This window comes from Antedon mediterranea, chromosome 4, assembly GCF_964355755.1.
Source record: "Antedon mediterranea chromosome 4, ecAntMedi1.1, whole genome shotgun sequence".
In the NCBI taxonomy this organism is placed as follows: domain Eukaryota; kingdom Metazoa; phylum Echinodermata; class Crinoidea; order Comatulida; family Antedonidae; genus Antedon; species Antedon mediterranea.
This window is the reverse complement of record NC_092673.1, coordinates 26,167,310-26,183,233: the sequence shown is the minus strand read 5'-3', so window position 1 is coordinate 26,183,233 and position 15,924 is coordinate 26,167,310. Positions and strand designations below refer to the sequence as shown.

The window sequence follows — 15,924 nt, the reverse complement described above, 5'->3', positions numbered from 1 at the left end:
TATTGTAAACAAATAAATGAACAAAGATAAAATTATGTCATACTTTGCTATCAACATTTGGAATCGGATCATATTGGAATAACATGAATTTATCACAACGTTTAAGGATGTGGGAAAAGGGGAGTCAATTTAAAAAAAAAGAAAAGTTTTCTTGTCAAAGCGCACTTTCTTACGATAAATCGACGGAGCCGGAGCCGGAGTCGCGTCGAGTGGTTACCAGGCTTCCCACTCAAAACGCAACGCAAGGATGTGATCCATCGTTTGTGATTGGTAAAATGACTTTACTTGCGTTGCGTCGTAGAGTGTGAATTGAATCAAGCGTAAAGCTCTGTCTACACTATCAAACTAGTTTGACATAAAAAGTGTGATGTGCCCAAATATGGTAGTGATACGCCCAAATATGGCAGTGGTACGACATCATCATGTCCATGGGTACATCACAATTTTTTGTCACACAAAGTTTGTTAGTGTAGACAGAGCTTTAGACTAATGAATATGGCATATATATCAATTCGATTTTTATGACGTTTTATTATTTCGAACCGAAAAGTATCCTTCATTGATGGATGTGAAATCGCTAAGACATTGGGCAATAATGGGTCTAATGTCAATATCAAGGTTGCTGTATGTAGGTGTATGCATTATCCTTAATTGATTGTTTCTGGGGCATGGTCGATTCACCTTTCACTGCCCGAGTCCTAATGACTAACGAAAAATATCCAGTTGCTCTAATTACTGAATAATCCATTAAATATTCTAAAGAACTCTCTATTAGTCCTTTGGCGTTTAACGATGTCAAAGATCTTTTTTTTTTTTTCTCTTTTGTGGCGTTAACCACTATTTATTCATTTCATTTCATCAACAGATTAATACAATTATTTCTAATAATAATAATAACTATTCATTGTTATTCTTACTTTTGTTTGGTTTGGTGTATTTATATATATATATATATATATTTTTATTTTTATTTTATCAACGTTACTGTTCTTGGAATCAGAGCATTATTTCTTTTCTGTTATCCACTTTTTTCATAATTTTCTAGTATTTTTTTTGTTCTATAATTCTCAACATCTAACATGTCAAAGATCTTACGATTCAGTTAAAGGGAAATCCCCTAGTTACGTCTGGATTACGTCATGGGGTACCGTAACATCATTTTCAAACTTTGACTTTGCACTGGAACCATGGAGTACCCGGATGGTAATGTGGTGGATGATGAAGAGCGATTCTTGGACCATGTGTCGTCACGTGTTTAGTGTGTCGCCCCAGTCTTCTGGAAAAGGTCCGTACACCACTGCGATCAATTGACACTGTAGGCCTATTACGCTTATTGACATTCCATCCACGCGCATGTTATCTATCTATAATCAAATCAGACCAATTGAATTACCATGTTCGTCGATTCAATGGACTTAGCTTGATTTTAATTTTTTATTTTTTGATGCATGGACCCTGAACTTCGGTACGTGCGTGTGACTTGGCCATTAATAGGGTAAAATCGATCGCGATCGTCGCGCAATGGGGATACAAACAACAGAGCATGGACAATGAAGGTGATGAGAGCATCTTGAATCAAATCCCAGTTTGAAATCGTTTCACCAATCACACTTCCTCGTTAGACTGGTGTGGTAAAGACTGATTTTTATAATACAAGCTTCAATAATTGATATTGCTGAATTTATATACGACGTATACGATTGAGATATGGCGGTCAGTAACGCTAATGTATCCGCAAATGGTAAGATTCATTTCTTTATTTACTTTTAAAAGATACGGTAATAGCTAATAATATAAAAAGTATTTATATAAATGTTTATAGTAGGCCTATTATCCAACATGTTATCGTCGTCAATCATATGTTTGTTTCAGTTGACAAGCGTTACCGTCATAATAAATAATTCTCGTTGCAATACAATACTTTTGTTTCACTGTGATTTAATGTTGGCCTACAATACATTATAGTCCCTACTACCTGTATCCAATGTGACCTTGAAATTTGAATGTTGATACACAGTTCAAATTTAATTTAATTGTCATACATGTTGATTTATCGATATGTATTGAATAAATGTGGAACATACTACTTCGTATATTCTAGTGACAGTTTTGTCAAGTTAAATCTAATATTAATTCACGGATTTTTTAGCGTACGAAATACGTGATGCCATCGTTTTACACGCCGTGTTCAAAAACACTGACGAAAATGATAACATTTTTGTACGCGCGTGTTCAAACGACGATGGAATACATTTTGTACGCGCGCTTTAAAACGCTGCTAAAAGTGATACAGCTTTTATACGCGCGTTCAAACCCCGCTAAAAAATATACAACTTTTGTACGCGCGCGTTTAAACGCTGACACAGCGTTTTTATGTATTATGTTTAATAATAATCTATCTCACCCACGTTTTACTCATATAATGTTAATATTACTGTACTACACGGCGGTTGTTATTTCAATTAAATCGATTAAAAATAACAACATAAACAATTTTCCACAATCTCTATAGAAACTATATAAAAGACCTTTTAAATTATACGATCCAATCGATTACGTCGTGCGTTTAATGATTAAAAACAAGACGGAATCAATTATAGGCATTCATACATTTCATATTTATTATTGAATTCATTATACATATAATGATTTTTTAAAGTTCTGTTATTGACTTCACAATATCGTTTTATTGTTTACCGTCGGATTAATCATAGCCTGTGATTAAATTAAGAATGAGAGTAAGGTAATTTAAGTCCATGATACCAATTAAAATGGTACCAAATACTAATATGGTTGGATTAAAGACTGAACAATTTGTGTCTAAATATTATTTTACGGGTAAATATTAACCTTTGAGCGTGGTGTAGTAGGCCTATGCATCCTGTTTTACGTTATACAAAATGAACTAGCATTTCACGAAGTTGTAATGGTTATATTTTTTAAATTCTTTGATGCACTGCTGAAGGTACTGTTTCGTTATCGCTTACTATTTGCATATATGTTAAGTACGGTTGCTCAAGAACATGCTTTAAAAAGGGAAGAGTGATTCACTCTTCTCTGGTATAAATAATCGGACAAGCTAGCAGCTTTTTCATTCTGTATGTTTCTCGTAAATCAGTTCTAAAAGTAAAATAAAGTTTTACTAAGCCATTTTGTTTGACCACGATAGATGAGAATAGGCCTACCGTTACAGTGTGTTCGTATAAAAACTTAATGTTATAGATTAGACTGATTTTATACTTCTTCGTATAGGCCTACTATTTTGTGCTTCCATTTTATATAATTATCTTAAACACGAACTGTTAAATCACGAACTATCGAACCACGACCTATCGAACCGCGAACTACCGAACCACGACACGAGCCGCATCGAACCACGACACGAGCCGCATCGAACCACGATACGAACTATCAACCAACAATCACAAATAAATATTACTAGAAAGGTTCACATAGTATCTTAATTTTGTAACAAACGTCCTTTGTTTTCAAGGGGAAAAAATAATGAACTGATCAACTTAGTAATAACGTTCTTAAAAAAAAAAATAATAAGTTGGAATTATGACTAATAATTTAGAGTGGGCTTTGAAAACGTCAGATACTTTCAGATTGTTAACTCAAGTAGATTATTATTATTACTCTAAATCATTATTATAAATTTTAATTTGAGTCACACATGACAAAACTATCTAAATTGTATTTCATTGTAATAAACAATGATTTTAAAAAGACATGGTAAACAAAATTGCTATCGTTAAAGCTTGGTTCCCACTAGGGCGCAACGCGAGGACGTAAACGCAACGCAACCGACGAATTGACCAATCCAAGCGACAGTTTGGATAATCCATCGCTTGTGATTGGTCAAGTTACTTACGTTGCGTCCTAGTGGGAACCAAGCTTTACGAACTATACTCAATTCGCTTGAATCTGAAAAGTTGGAGATGAACCTTTTTACGGAGCATTGGATTGCTATATTTGGTGTTTCCTCCCTTTTTCTAGTTGGAAATATCCTCAATAAAAAGATACAGTAGGCCTACTATAAAACACAATGTTAAAATGAGTTGATACATGGTGTTAAAAGATCCGGTTATAGCCTATAACCTTGAATTTTACTTTAAAAAATACGCTACGCATTTTATCATTATTATGTTTTAACAAACTGTGACTGGCAGCGTACTTTTGGTTTATTTTTAACATTTGAAATTGTTGTCTCGAGTGTTATAAGCAACCATATAATGTGTTGGCCCGGAAAGATCGATGACGTCATTCACAGAACATACGTCACGTGTCCACACTGTAAGGAACAGCGAGTAAGTTTCGACAAAATCTGATTGACTTGGGCTTATTTCTATTAGCAGGAATAATTCTCGCATGATTGATCATCTTTATTTTAGAAAACACTAAATAAAAGAATTAATGACTTGAAGAAAATGCAGACGCACAGCAATACGCTTCAGATCTCAATGTAGCCGAAGCGTCCGAGGCGTTAACGTGTTAAGGATAACGCCACGTATTTCGTGCAACTTCAAAAAACCGATAATTAAACATTCATTTGCATACTGTAATCCCATCAGACGTCTTGCAAGCACGCCATCATTGTATCTCCAAAGACTGAGCAGACAAGTGGTGGAGTGACTTGATGCTCCCGTGCCAAGGCGCTCTCGTGCAAAGGTCTATATCGTCTCCCTCAGCAAGAAGATCGCCATCTAGACCAAGCCAAGGCAACCATCTCCAAGCAGATCGTTTAAGCAAATTCATCTCTACCATCTACGTATCTCATTATTGTGTTTCAATAAATGGAAATATTTGATTAACAAATTGCACTCGGTTGTATCGTGAAGATTCCATTCAAAATAATCGGTTGTATTAAATAGTTTCACACATGTCGATAATAAATAAAATGTTCGCTCTCTAAATGTAAAAAAAAAAGATGTTTTTTTTAATACAAAGTGCATATGTATATGTATATCGTATACATATATATATGTTATCGTATAGTTTTAATTATTGTAAGTCACTCATTTGATTAAATGATATGAGGGAAGGTGAGTTGTTTTGTATTAATTCAAGGCAATTTTAATGTATTAAAAATCAGAATATTTTTTTAATTGAGGTTATCTTTGGTCAAGTCAAGTCATAAATTTCTCCGCCGCACGTGGAATGAGTAAAATAAAAAAGCAAAATATGTATTCTTCATTACAATAGAAATAGTTTGTTCGTGGTGACGTTGTTAAAAACGGTATGGCTTTCGTACACGCGCGTTTAAACGCATGGTTTGTACACGCGCGTTCAAACGCTGATATTAATTGTATGACTTGTACGCGCGCGTGCATATGGTAAAGAAAACGTTATGCTTTTTGTACGCGCGCGATTAATTGCTGATGAAAAATGGTAGATTATTTACGCGCGCGTGCAAACGTTTATGAAAATATCATAGGCTCTTGTAAGCATGCGTCAATTGTGTTTGTCACTGATCTGACGACGTATGGTTCTATATATAAGCATAATATTACAATTAAATTTGGGAGACCAACCAAGTGTACACAAAATATATGGTTACAACTCACTGGGCATAATGCAGTTGGATTCGATCGAAAAACGATCGTTCGTGGCATAAAGCATACACACTGTGTTCTAATGAAGTATAGATCATTCATAGCAGACTTAACTACACACAAATAATAAAATATCAAATCGTTCAGTTAACCCGACCTATTGGATATGCTAGACGTGTGTTTATAGTCCTCATATTTGTTTATTTCGTAAGCTAATTACAACTCGGTAACTGTACGACGATGGCAGCGGCGGCAGCTACAACGCAAGGTTCGTTTCTTTTGTTGTTTATTTTTTTTCATTTGAAGTTCGCTTCTTCTACAGAGTGCGATGTAATAGTTTGTACAAATGTGACTTATTGAATGCTTTGTGTCGAAACTTGTATTAAGTTATTAAGGCTTAATCGATTTCATAACACAATGGAATTCCATCAGTTTTCCGCTAATTACCTAATTCATATACGTTAAAATATGAAGTACTGTACACTGTACAATAAAATACATTTTGATATCAGGATTAGACAAATTCAATCTTATTTTAAAGTTGATTAGAATGATATAAATTAAAGTATATAAGCGGATTTAAATCCATTTTTTATTTGTGAAAATATGAATAGGCCTATAATAATGAACTGCACTGCGAATTGTATTAGTTTAACTAAGACCTACACTAAACCATTACTAAAGTGATAATTAATAAAGTACATACTAATAATGATGATGATTATTTAATGATTATGATGATAAAATGATGGACGATCATTATTCATGATTATAATGAACGTACATCATAATCATCATCACTAACATAATGATTGATATCTGTTAATTACAAGTGTAACACATATTTCTTTAAAGTATGGTAAGTTCATTGCTAGAGTTGCAAAAGCCAATTAAGCTGTATTTATTTTCATGTTTAATGTCACTGAAAACATTAAGTTAGTGTACATTGTAGGCCTATGCTTATAATAAATATACATTTAGTCAATTAAGATACTGACGGGATTTTTTCGAGATAGGTTGTGGAGACTTTTTTAAAAGAGTATCTAAATTTGCCTACTGGCTATGGAGTATTGTTTCGATAACAAATTGCACAAGCACACACACCCCGCCACCACAATCATGACGTAAATAACATTATCATCCCATCCTAAATATCTTCATCTCTGCCCATTATCTTTCATGTATCACAAGGGAAGAGTTAAATTAAAGTAATTTAACTCTTCACTGGTATCACACTTTGGTAGGCCTAGCATCAATATCTTAATCGTCTTTGTTTTAATCTTCATATTGCCGTCAATATATCTACTGTTTACAGATTGTCCACGTCAAATAATACGATAATCTATTTATTATTGATCGTATTAACACAATGTAAATACATACTATAAATACTTGTATAAAATTTAATGTTTTGGAATGCACATGTGTGAACATTAAAGTAACACAAGATACCGTATTGTGTTCTATCGCCCTCTATAGTTTAGAGAGCAAGTAGTTATGGTCCGAGAATTATAATCAAATCCATAAATCGATGACAATCATTTTTGTTGTAAATTGTCATGGCAAACGTTTTCAATGACATTATCTTGCTCTAGAAATTAGCCATTCAATTGATTACACAACCACAACACACACACTCGAAGAAAATACAGGCATCATTTTGTTCGTGAATTTGATCGGCCTCCTATGCAATTGAAAGAATAGTTATAAAAAAGAATATTATTCTTTGTATATATTTTATATTTGTTGAAAAAGGTACTTATAGTCTAGAAGAGTGTGAGAGATGCGGCGAATTAATGCGCTGCTATTTTATTTATTTTGTTTAATTTGATAGTAGGCTTATATTTTGTTTTAGATGGGTTGAGATGGGCTACAATAAAAACTGTGACTTATGCATTCAAAAGTTACTTCATAATTAATCTCAGTAAACTATTAAACCCTTTTTGTATTGTTGTTCTTTTAGAAATGAAATAAAAAAACAAAAAAACAAAAAAAAAACCCCAAAACTGTTAAACATTTTTATGTAGGCCTATTGCTTAAATTACAGTACTGTATGTACATTATATTATCATTATTAGAAAGTTGATATCCAAGAGAGGGCGCTGTAGGGTTTGCATTTGCGCGACAGTTAAAATATTATAAGCACTTCTTACCTGCTGGAGTAAGCTCAAGAAGGAGGGAGTATTATTATAATCAATGAGTAAGTAAGCCTACGTTATTTGTGATGTTTTGGGTTTTAGATATCATATTTAGTAATTATTGTTGGTTATTTTGTTTTCCAGTGGGAGCGGCTCTGAAGAAAAACAAGAAGAAGAAGAAGGGAGCGGAAGAGGGAGATCAAGGAGTAAATGGTAAGTAAGTAATCCTACCCGGCATTTCTAGGCATCATCATCAGTACTCTCGCTCCATTAAATCGATAACTTTCTATGGCGACTGCTATTAAGTTGCAATTAATTTATATACTGCTCTCTGTAATGGTCGACAGATATTTACAATTCAGCATAGTATTTACTTAATTTTCAGATACCAGACTTCGTATTTTTAGAATCGTATTATTTGGTTTTCATTTTCAGGGAAATTAAAGGTTTTTTCTCGCGAATTATTTAGCATGTGGGTGACGTTGATCGTCTGCCTAGTGACTGACAGCTGTATGTTGTTGACAGTTCTACAAATTAAATGCTACCATTTTTTATTACAAATAGATACCGGATTCTTCACTTTATTTATTGCATACTGTATACACACTTATTACATACGCTAAATGTCACAATTAAATTGAAATTTAGTGTATGCCTACTTTCTCAATTCAACATTGTTTCCCCCCCCCCCTGTTTATATGGTGACCTTTCACCTATTATTTGATACCATGTTACATAATACAGTAGGCCCTACAAGAATTCTCTCCTAATAAACACAATAGGCACCAGCAGACATGCACACACCACACAAAGCTATTACTGTAGTAGGATCGGGTCTCCATGTCAATAAAAAAAATGTGCACAATTATCAAGAAATTCAATAACCATATCAAAATCATTCTCGCATAAATTATCAAAACACGTAATCATAATCATTTATTTTATTTAAATCAAGTTTAACATCTCCTTCAAAAATGTATTTATTTACACTAGTAATTACTGCATATTATAAACCAGTATTACATTTAAATGTAAAATTGAACAATATTCAGAACGGGTCGTATTAAGACATTTTTTGGATCAAATATGTTTAATGACATTCCTGCATCATAACGAGATATGAAAATAGAAGTTTTTAAGATATTATTGAATTCCATTACCTAGGGTATTAGCGTATCTATGTCACATGACTACATTTAGCTTTCTCACCTGCAATCAAATCAATCATCAAAATTATAATAATGTGATTTATAAATACTATTTTTCATTTTAATAACATTTTTATATTTATTCTCAATGTTTAATGTCAAAGTTATTTTTAAAATAGTCTGAAAAAAAGAGTGAAACTCTAAATGATGTAAATATAAGTTCATTTGATATATTTAATTACGTTATATTTTTATTTTCTGCTAACTTGATATCAACAATAATATTTGTAGCTGATACCTGTGATACTGAAGGGTATAGTATCTTTTGACCTCTTTGTGGACTGAATGTTCGATGCGTAAAGATGGCAGAATTGCTTACACTTGGGTAAATTAGTTAAATACCAAGACAAAATGTGTTTGTATGATGATTCGGCAAATATTTGCTTTTATAATCAGTGCAGGGAAGTTCAACTAAAACATGTGAAAAAATTCCCTAGTACATGTTGTACAGTTATTGAATACATCGTAATCAATGTCCACTTCCCAAAAGATATATATACAGTATAACCACTTTTGAGAAAACAACTTTGGGACCCAATAAAAATGTTCCATTAATAATAGTTCATAGAATGGTCATAGTATTGATGCATATATTTTCCCTGCACCCCATTTTTTCATGGGAAGTTACCCCTGAATAGTGATGTCCCAAAGCAGGGATTCTACTGTTCCATTATAAATTAAAGCCCTGTCTACACTATCAAACTACACCATCACTACTGCGATGTGCCCAAATATGATGCCCAAATGTGGTAGTGATATGACATCATCATGTCCATATATGGGCACATCACATTTTTTTGTCGCATAAAGTTTGAGGGTATAGGCAAGGCTTAACGCTCGTATCAAAGCTGTGGTCCGAATTTCCTCCTGTCTTCTGGACAACATGGCTGTTATACAATGGCAGCTATCCTCCAAGTAAAAAATATTCAATCATTACAAGCATATTGTCGCATCTATCATGTATAGCACAACCCATTCCTATTGCACTATTAAATATTGTTCATTTTGATAATTGGGGATTTGTGCTGTTAATTCCAACGAATATCTTAATAGGTTGATTTATAACCTCCATTAATAATAATTGAGTTATTAATAAATTAAAATTATTGATATGATAATATTACAAATTGCCTCTTGTAATCCCAGCTAATAATAGGTATTTAATTGATGATGATTAATTAATGGTTGCAAAGGTATTATTTTTTTCTGCTTGGCAACAGAAATATCGATATTTAAAAGAATATTGTGCATAAATATGAAATTATTTAATTAATTAATTTATACAGAAAATGAATGATATTTATATCTTTATTCAATTTTTTAGTAGTTTATGGATTTTATATCAAAATTATTATTCAAGATCTTTATTCACATAAGAAGTATTATTTAGTCATAAATATAAATAAAAATTCAATAAAAGTATAATCAGAAATACAAGGTGTCAGTTTAGATGTAAATATTGTGAGCAAAAGACAATATACGGTATATATATATTTTGCTCAGGTGGTTCATTCAGGTAGGGCTATTTTTGGTTACAAACGGTTCTATGGTGTTTATGCTAGATGATACGGCTATGTCGTATGTTTATGATTTTACACTCTAGCGAACACAGAATCTCCGTCGTCCTCCCCTAACCGTCCTGTTTCGTAAAGTCCCTACTATAATGTGGCACTGTTCGACAGCGTGTAATTCACATTCTGGTACAACCTGCAATAGATTTTGCCAAATTGTAAGTTGCCTGAGAGAATAATATGGTTTATACCTTAAAAGACAAGTATTGTAATCACAATTTGAGTTGGAGGTGGGGAATGGTGGTGTTTATGAGGAAATTATTTTATGGTTTTTATTGTGTTGTTAATTTTGTAGTAAGACAAGCACTGTTGGTTGAGGATAAAGAAATGTGTACACCATGTTCCATTATAACCATATCCACATTCTAACATGTACATATCATTATATAACCAAAATGTCTACCTTTAATGAATGGATGACAATTAGTAATTTTTTTTTAGTTTAGTAAGGTGGACAAGAATTTAATTAAAAAATGAAGATGAAAATTAATATTATTTTGGAGGAGGAGGAGGAAGAGCAGAAATTCCATCGACAATAGTGATAACTGTCTATAATGTTTTAAAATTATCACCTTATCACTGTGTTCATTAATTTCACATATAGATCTCTGTTTTCATATACATAATTAGATGCAAACATCACCTTCACTGAACAAGCTGTGGATAAAATTGTGCAGTTTGTAATCAAACGTAATTTAACATGTCTTAATGATTGCTGAGCATACTCACTGCTTTTATCTATTGAGTCAATGGTATTCAGAAATTTGCTTAAGAAATATATAACAATGTATTTTACAAATTTAAAAAAAATAAAGCAACACAATATGTTAATTGATTATGCACGTTTTTGCATATTAAGTGATGTTTAATATTCTTATTCAAATGTCATTTGTGGTAGCTATCCATAATGCAGGAAAAGTTGATAAAAATGTTCTGTTAGTTAATTATTCATATTTGTATGTATATTAATTGATTGTAACATTCATAATATAGATTGCTTGCAAATATGTAAAGAATTTAGAAGACACATTTAATAATTTAAACCTAAATATATCATCGTTTTTCTTCCAATATTGGTATTACTTATAAATAATAATAATAATATACCTATAAAAGTATTCACCATCAATAAATCGACAACGAGAAAACTATTCTGTAGTATTAAGGTGAAGTGGCTACATATCCATACCCATATAAAATCCCACCCTATAGTAATACAGTAGTAATAAGTAATAATTGTACTGCAATAAAATTATTTATCTGTTTTGTGTACTATACATGGTTATATTAATATTTTAATCAAAACATTCACTTTTGTTTTGTTATTTTCTATGGTCATTAAATATATTCAATATAAAAGGTAAAACGCAAAAATAATGGTATGTTTAAAACTACATAACCATAAATTTATCTTGAATGTAAATGGTAGACTTCTCTCGTTATTTTACGCTAGAAGACTTTAAGCCAACATTATTGTTGTTAGTCAGCAATGACTTCAGAACTAGGTCAATCGTTTTCGCAGGTCAGTTTTACTCGACCTTTACTTCCCACCACGAACAACCTGAATTACATCTAATTTTAAAGCAGTAATGAAAATATTGGAATTTAAAATAACGCCACGTTGTTGGTCAAATAGGCCGAATGCATGTGGAATATCGTTATCATTAATGTATTAATTAAAATTAAAGTTGGTAACTTGATCCTTCAATGTAAGTTATTAAAGTCGTTAAGGTTAAAAGACTAGCAAACCTTTGTCATCCAGCCGACAAAGGACGACCTTTATCAGCTAACGTCATGAAATTAATTTACTAAAGTACCATTGAACGATTCTAAAGTCTTGTCTACACTATCAAACTTTCAGTGACAAAAAATGTGATGTGCCTCTATATGGATACGATGACAACATATCACTACCATATTTAAGCACACTAATTTGATGCAGTAGTGTGAACAAAGCTTAATTTATATAAAAATATATTCACTATTTTCACATTTATTTCTGAACATACAATTGAGTCACATACTAAGCTATATTTACTAAAGCGAACAGTTTTCTGTTTCTCCAAAGAAAAGTGAACACAAAAGGGCACTGTGTTTATGACTTTACTGTGTAAATATTTGATTTTGTTCAAAGGAGGTAGTCCTGCTCTATCGTTGTTAAAAGACACATTCTGTAAAAACTACTTATTTGCTGATATGCACTATAGGCAGGTAAAAGTTCAAAGTAAACCAAAGTATAGGCATAGATACCAGTTTATATTTTATCTTCACAAGAATTGAGCTAATATTTGATGCTGAAGTACTGTATCCACAAAGCAATATTTAAAAATCACAGACATTCCAACCTAATTTCCCATAAATTTCGGACGAAGCGTCCCTGACAACTAGATCGAAACGTCCACTGTTTCTGGCTCTAGTGATATGACATCATCATGTCCATATAAGGGCAGATCACATTTTGTTGTCACATAAGGTTTGATAGTGTAGACAAGGCTTTAGGTTGATCGTCATCATCATCTACCTACTATAGCCCCATTACTGTCAACGTGAGTACCAGTGCTATCCCGATAAAAGGAAATTAAAATGTTTTACACTAGAATGGAGATGACAAGTTACAATTTGCTTCATCTTCTACGCAGTTTGTTGTTGTGCTCCGTAGATTGTTCATAACACGCTTCAATTGAATTTATATGCGATTTCAATTGATCCGTTTTCGGTCTTTTCCAGCAATAAATTAAATGTGAACGGATATTGTTTTAGAGGATGGATGATGAGGAGAATGAGAGATGGTCTTTCATGTATTTTATTTTCTAATATTGTTTTTCTTACACATTTTCTAGTTTTCTTTTTGCAGAAATCTGGGAAAACTCCAGAATTCTCAAACTCTCTGCTCAGTTTGCTTTGTTTGTATTATTTGATCCAACTAAAAATATCACTAAATTGCTACTGTCGTTGATTTTTACTTCAGTTTAGGTAATATCGACGCCATGCAAAGAAAAAGTTGTTATCTTCCTGGTGTTAGGGGTGATTCATTTTTGAAACTCAATTCAAATTCAAATCCAAATCATGTCTCCAATGAAGGACCACTTTCATGTTTATTGATCTAAATCCTATTGAACATTTGTTATTTTTCCTTTATGAAGAAGAAATCATTGAGAAATTCTAGTTTCCACGATATTCCATCCCTATTTGATTAAACTATTTCGATGTTGCTCTCTAACATCACTGATCTTTGAAATAGACGAACCATAATTAGTGTAGCCAAGATTTTCCAATGACTATCAACGCAGAATTGTCAAGCATAGCTGTTTGAGTCAATGATGCATCTCATATGTTCATTACAAATACAAATACTCCACTAGAATATTATATAAAAAAATACGAATTGTATGCAGTTATCAAGACATGACATATTCTTATTCAATGCATATGTTAATTAGGATGCAAAAAAAATATGGCATTTGTCTCATTATAATACTGCAGGGTTTTGATATTAATACTATAAAATATCTAGGTGTAACCGAATCAACTGTTTATAAAATGTAGATCTCGTGTTAAAATAAGCCTAGTTGCTGGAACTGGGGCTAATTTGACAAGCCAGTGGCTCTACTGTAGAACCACTGAACCATGTAATATAGTAAATAAGCACACATTTCATTTTAAAGATGTTTGCTCTTAGTATATCTACAGTTTTCCTTTGTTGTGACCCACTCCAATTGTTGTATTCGCAAAGTTTGTTTGATACTATCAACCTAATATCCGATTGTTTAAGAACTTTTTTATCGTCAATAGTTTTATCTGTCCAAACCTTCTTCGGACTGTTTGCACCAGACCTGACAGCAATTCTTCACAATCGATCTTATCATTGCATCTTGTATCTTGCTTTGATGGTTCCAAATATGGTAGTGATATGCCCAAAAATGGTAGTGATACGCCAAAATATGGTAGTTGGATGACATAATCATGTCCACATATGGACATTTTTTTGTCACATAAAGTTTGATAGTGTAGACAGAGTTTTAGATGAGCATACAATTGATTGATAACTTACTGAAAAAACAGCCTCCATCTTGTTTTATCATTACCTTTACTCTTTTCAAATCAACAAGTACCCATTCACCTTTACTCTGTTGATATGTCAACAGAATAAAGCTAATCAAATCATTACATCTAATTTGTGTATGTTCTCTGTCTTCCCATGTTATTCCTTCTGTAGCATATTTCTTTTCTATTATTTTATACTGTTCTCGAAAGTTATATATTAGTTAGTTATAGCATGGAGAAATAAGTTAGGACTTAGTTAACTAGTAATATATATTAGTCGGCAGAATTGATAACATAACATTTAAATATTGGTTGATTGGTTGTTAATGCTATGTTTGTCTATTGTAAAAATAATCTCTAAGCCATGCATTTAATATTAATAATACATTTCGTGTTTAGATTATTGTAATTAAATTATATTGATTATTGATTATTATTATTGATTATTGTAATTAAATTATATTGACTTTGCAAACTTATTTAGTACCTGTAAATTTATGCTTTTTGACATATAATTTGTTTATATCTTTTAACATTGTATTTTACTATACCGTAGAAGCTCATTGAACTTTAAATAATTGGTATATTGGAAGACTTTCTTGTTTACATATTTTAAATAGTAATATTGGTTTATTATCATTCATCTTTGTTGACCTATGTGTACAATCTTTGTTTATGCATTGCCGATTTAATGTAAAAAAATACATATAACGATGATTAAAACAAATATTGAATACACTAAAAAATTATAAAAGTTATATATATTATCTATATATATATATTTCAGATAAAAATATTTAAGGTCCAGATATAAATACAGTACATAGATATTGTTAATGTTTGTTTATTCATAGAGATATTATAGTGAACTATAATATCTCTATGGTTTATTACTGTTGATTCCACAATAATGATTACTGGGAACCTGATATTAATCAAAGCAATTTTTCATTTTTTTGCTCTTCCTAATTTAAAATCCTGGATCCACAACTGGCCACCACAAAAAAAGCTCATTTTAAGAGTTTAAACCATAGAGATATTATATAATATCTCTATGTTTAAACCTAAAACTTAATTTATTTAGAACATGTTTAAAATTGTAACTATGTGTTTTCCATAAACGACAACATCTGAACTTTATGGTATTTTTGAAAACATGTACATTATTTTTTTGATAGATTCATCTCATCATCCATATTTTTTATTCTGATTGTCAAAATAATTTGATGGTTTTTAATTTATCTTCCTTTAAAGAATTCAAATTACATAGCCATCCCAAGGGAGATATACGTTTTTGTGAACATTTCTAAAAAAAAAATGTTTGATTTGCAATGAAATTGTAAAACTGTTTGCTGGAAGAATACAAAATCAGAGCAATTTTATTTGACCTATTTTTTATGTTATTGAA

General features: G+C 31.7%; 1 protein-coding gene across 2 annotated transcripts in view; it reads left to right on the top strand.

Annotated features, from left to right (window-relative positions):
* The first annotated feature begins 5,649 nt into the window (after positions 1-5,649).
* Positions 5,650-15,924, top strand: part of LOC140047055 (Kv channel-interacting protein 4-like) — a 146,587-nt gene continuing 136,312 nt past the window's right edge. The window contains exons 1-2 of one of the 2 annotated variants that reach the window (XM_072091854.1): positions 5,650-5,823; positions 7,838-7,906. In XM_072091854.1, coding sequence (XP_071947955.1) covers positions 5,796-5,823; positions 7,838-7,906 — 97 coding nt within the window. In that variant the 5' untranslated portion in view covers positions 5,650-5,795. Of the gene's footprint in view, positions 5,824-7,716; positions 7,756-7,837; positions 7,907-15,924 lie in introns of those variants that run through there. The other variant, XM_072091855.1, reaches the window with a different exon arrangement.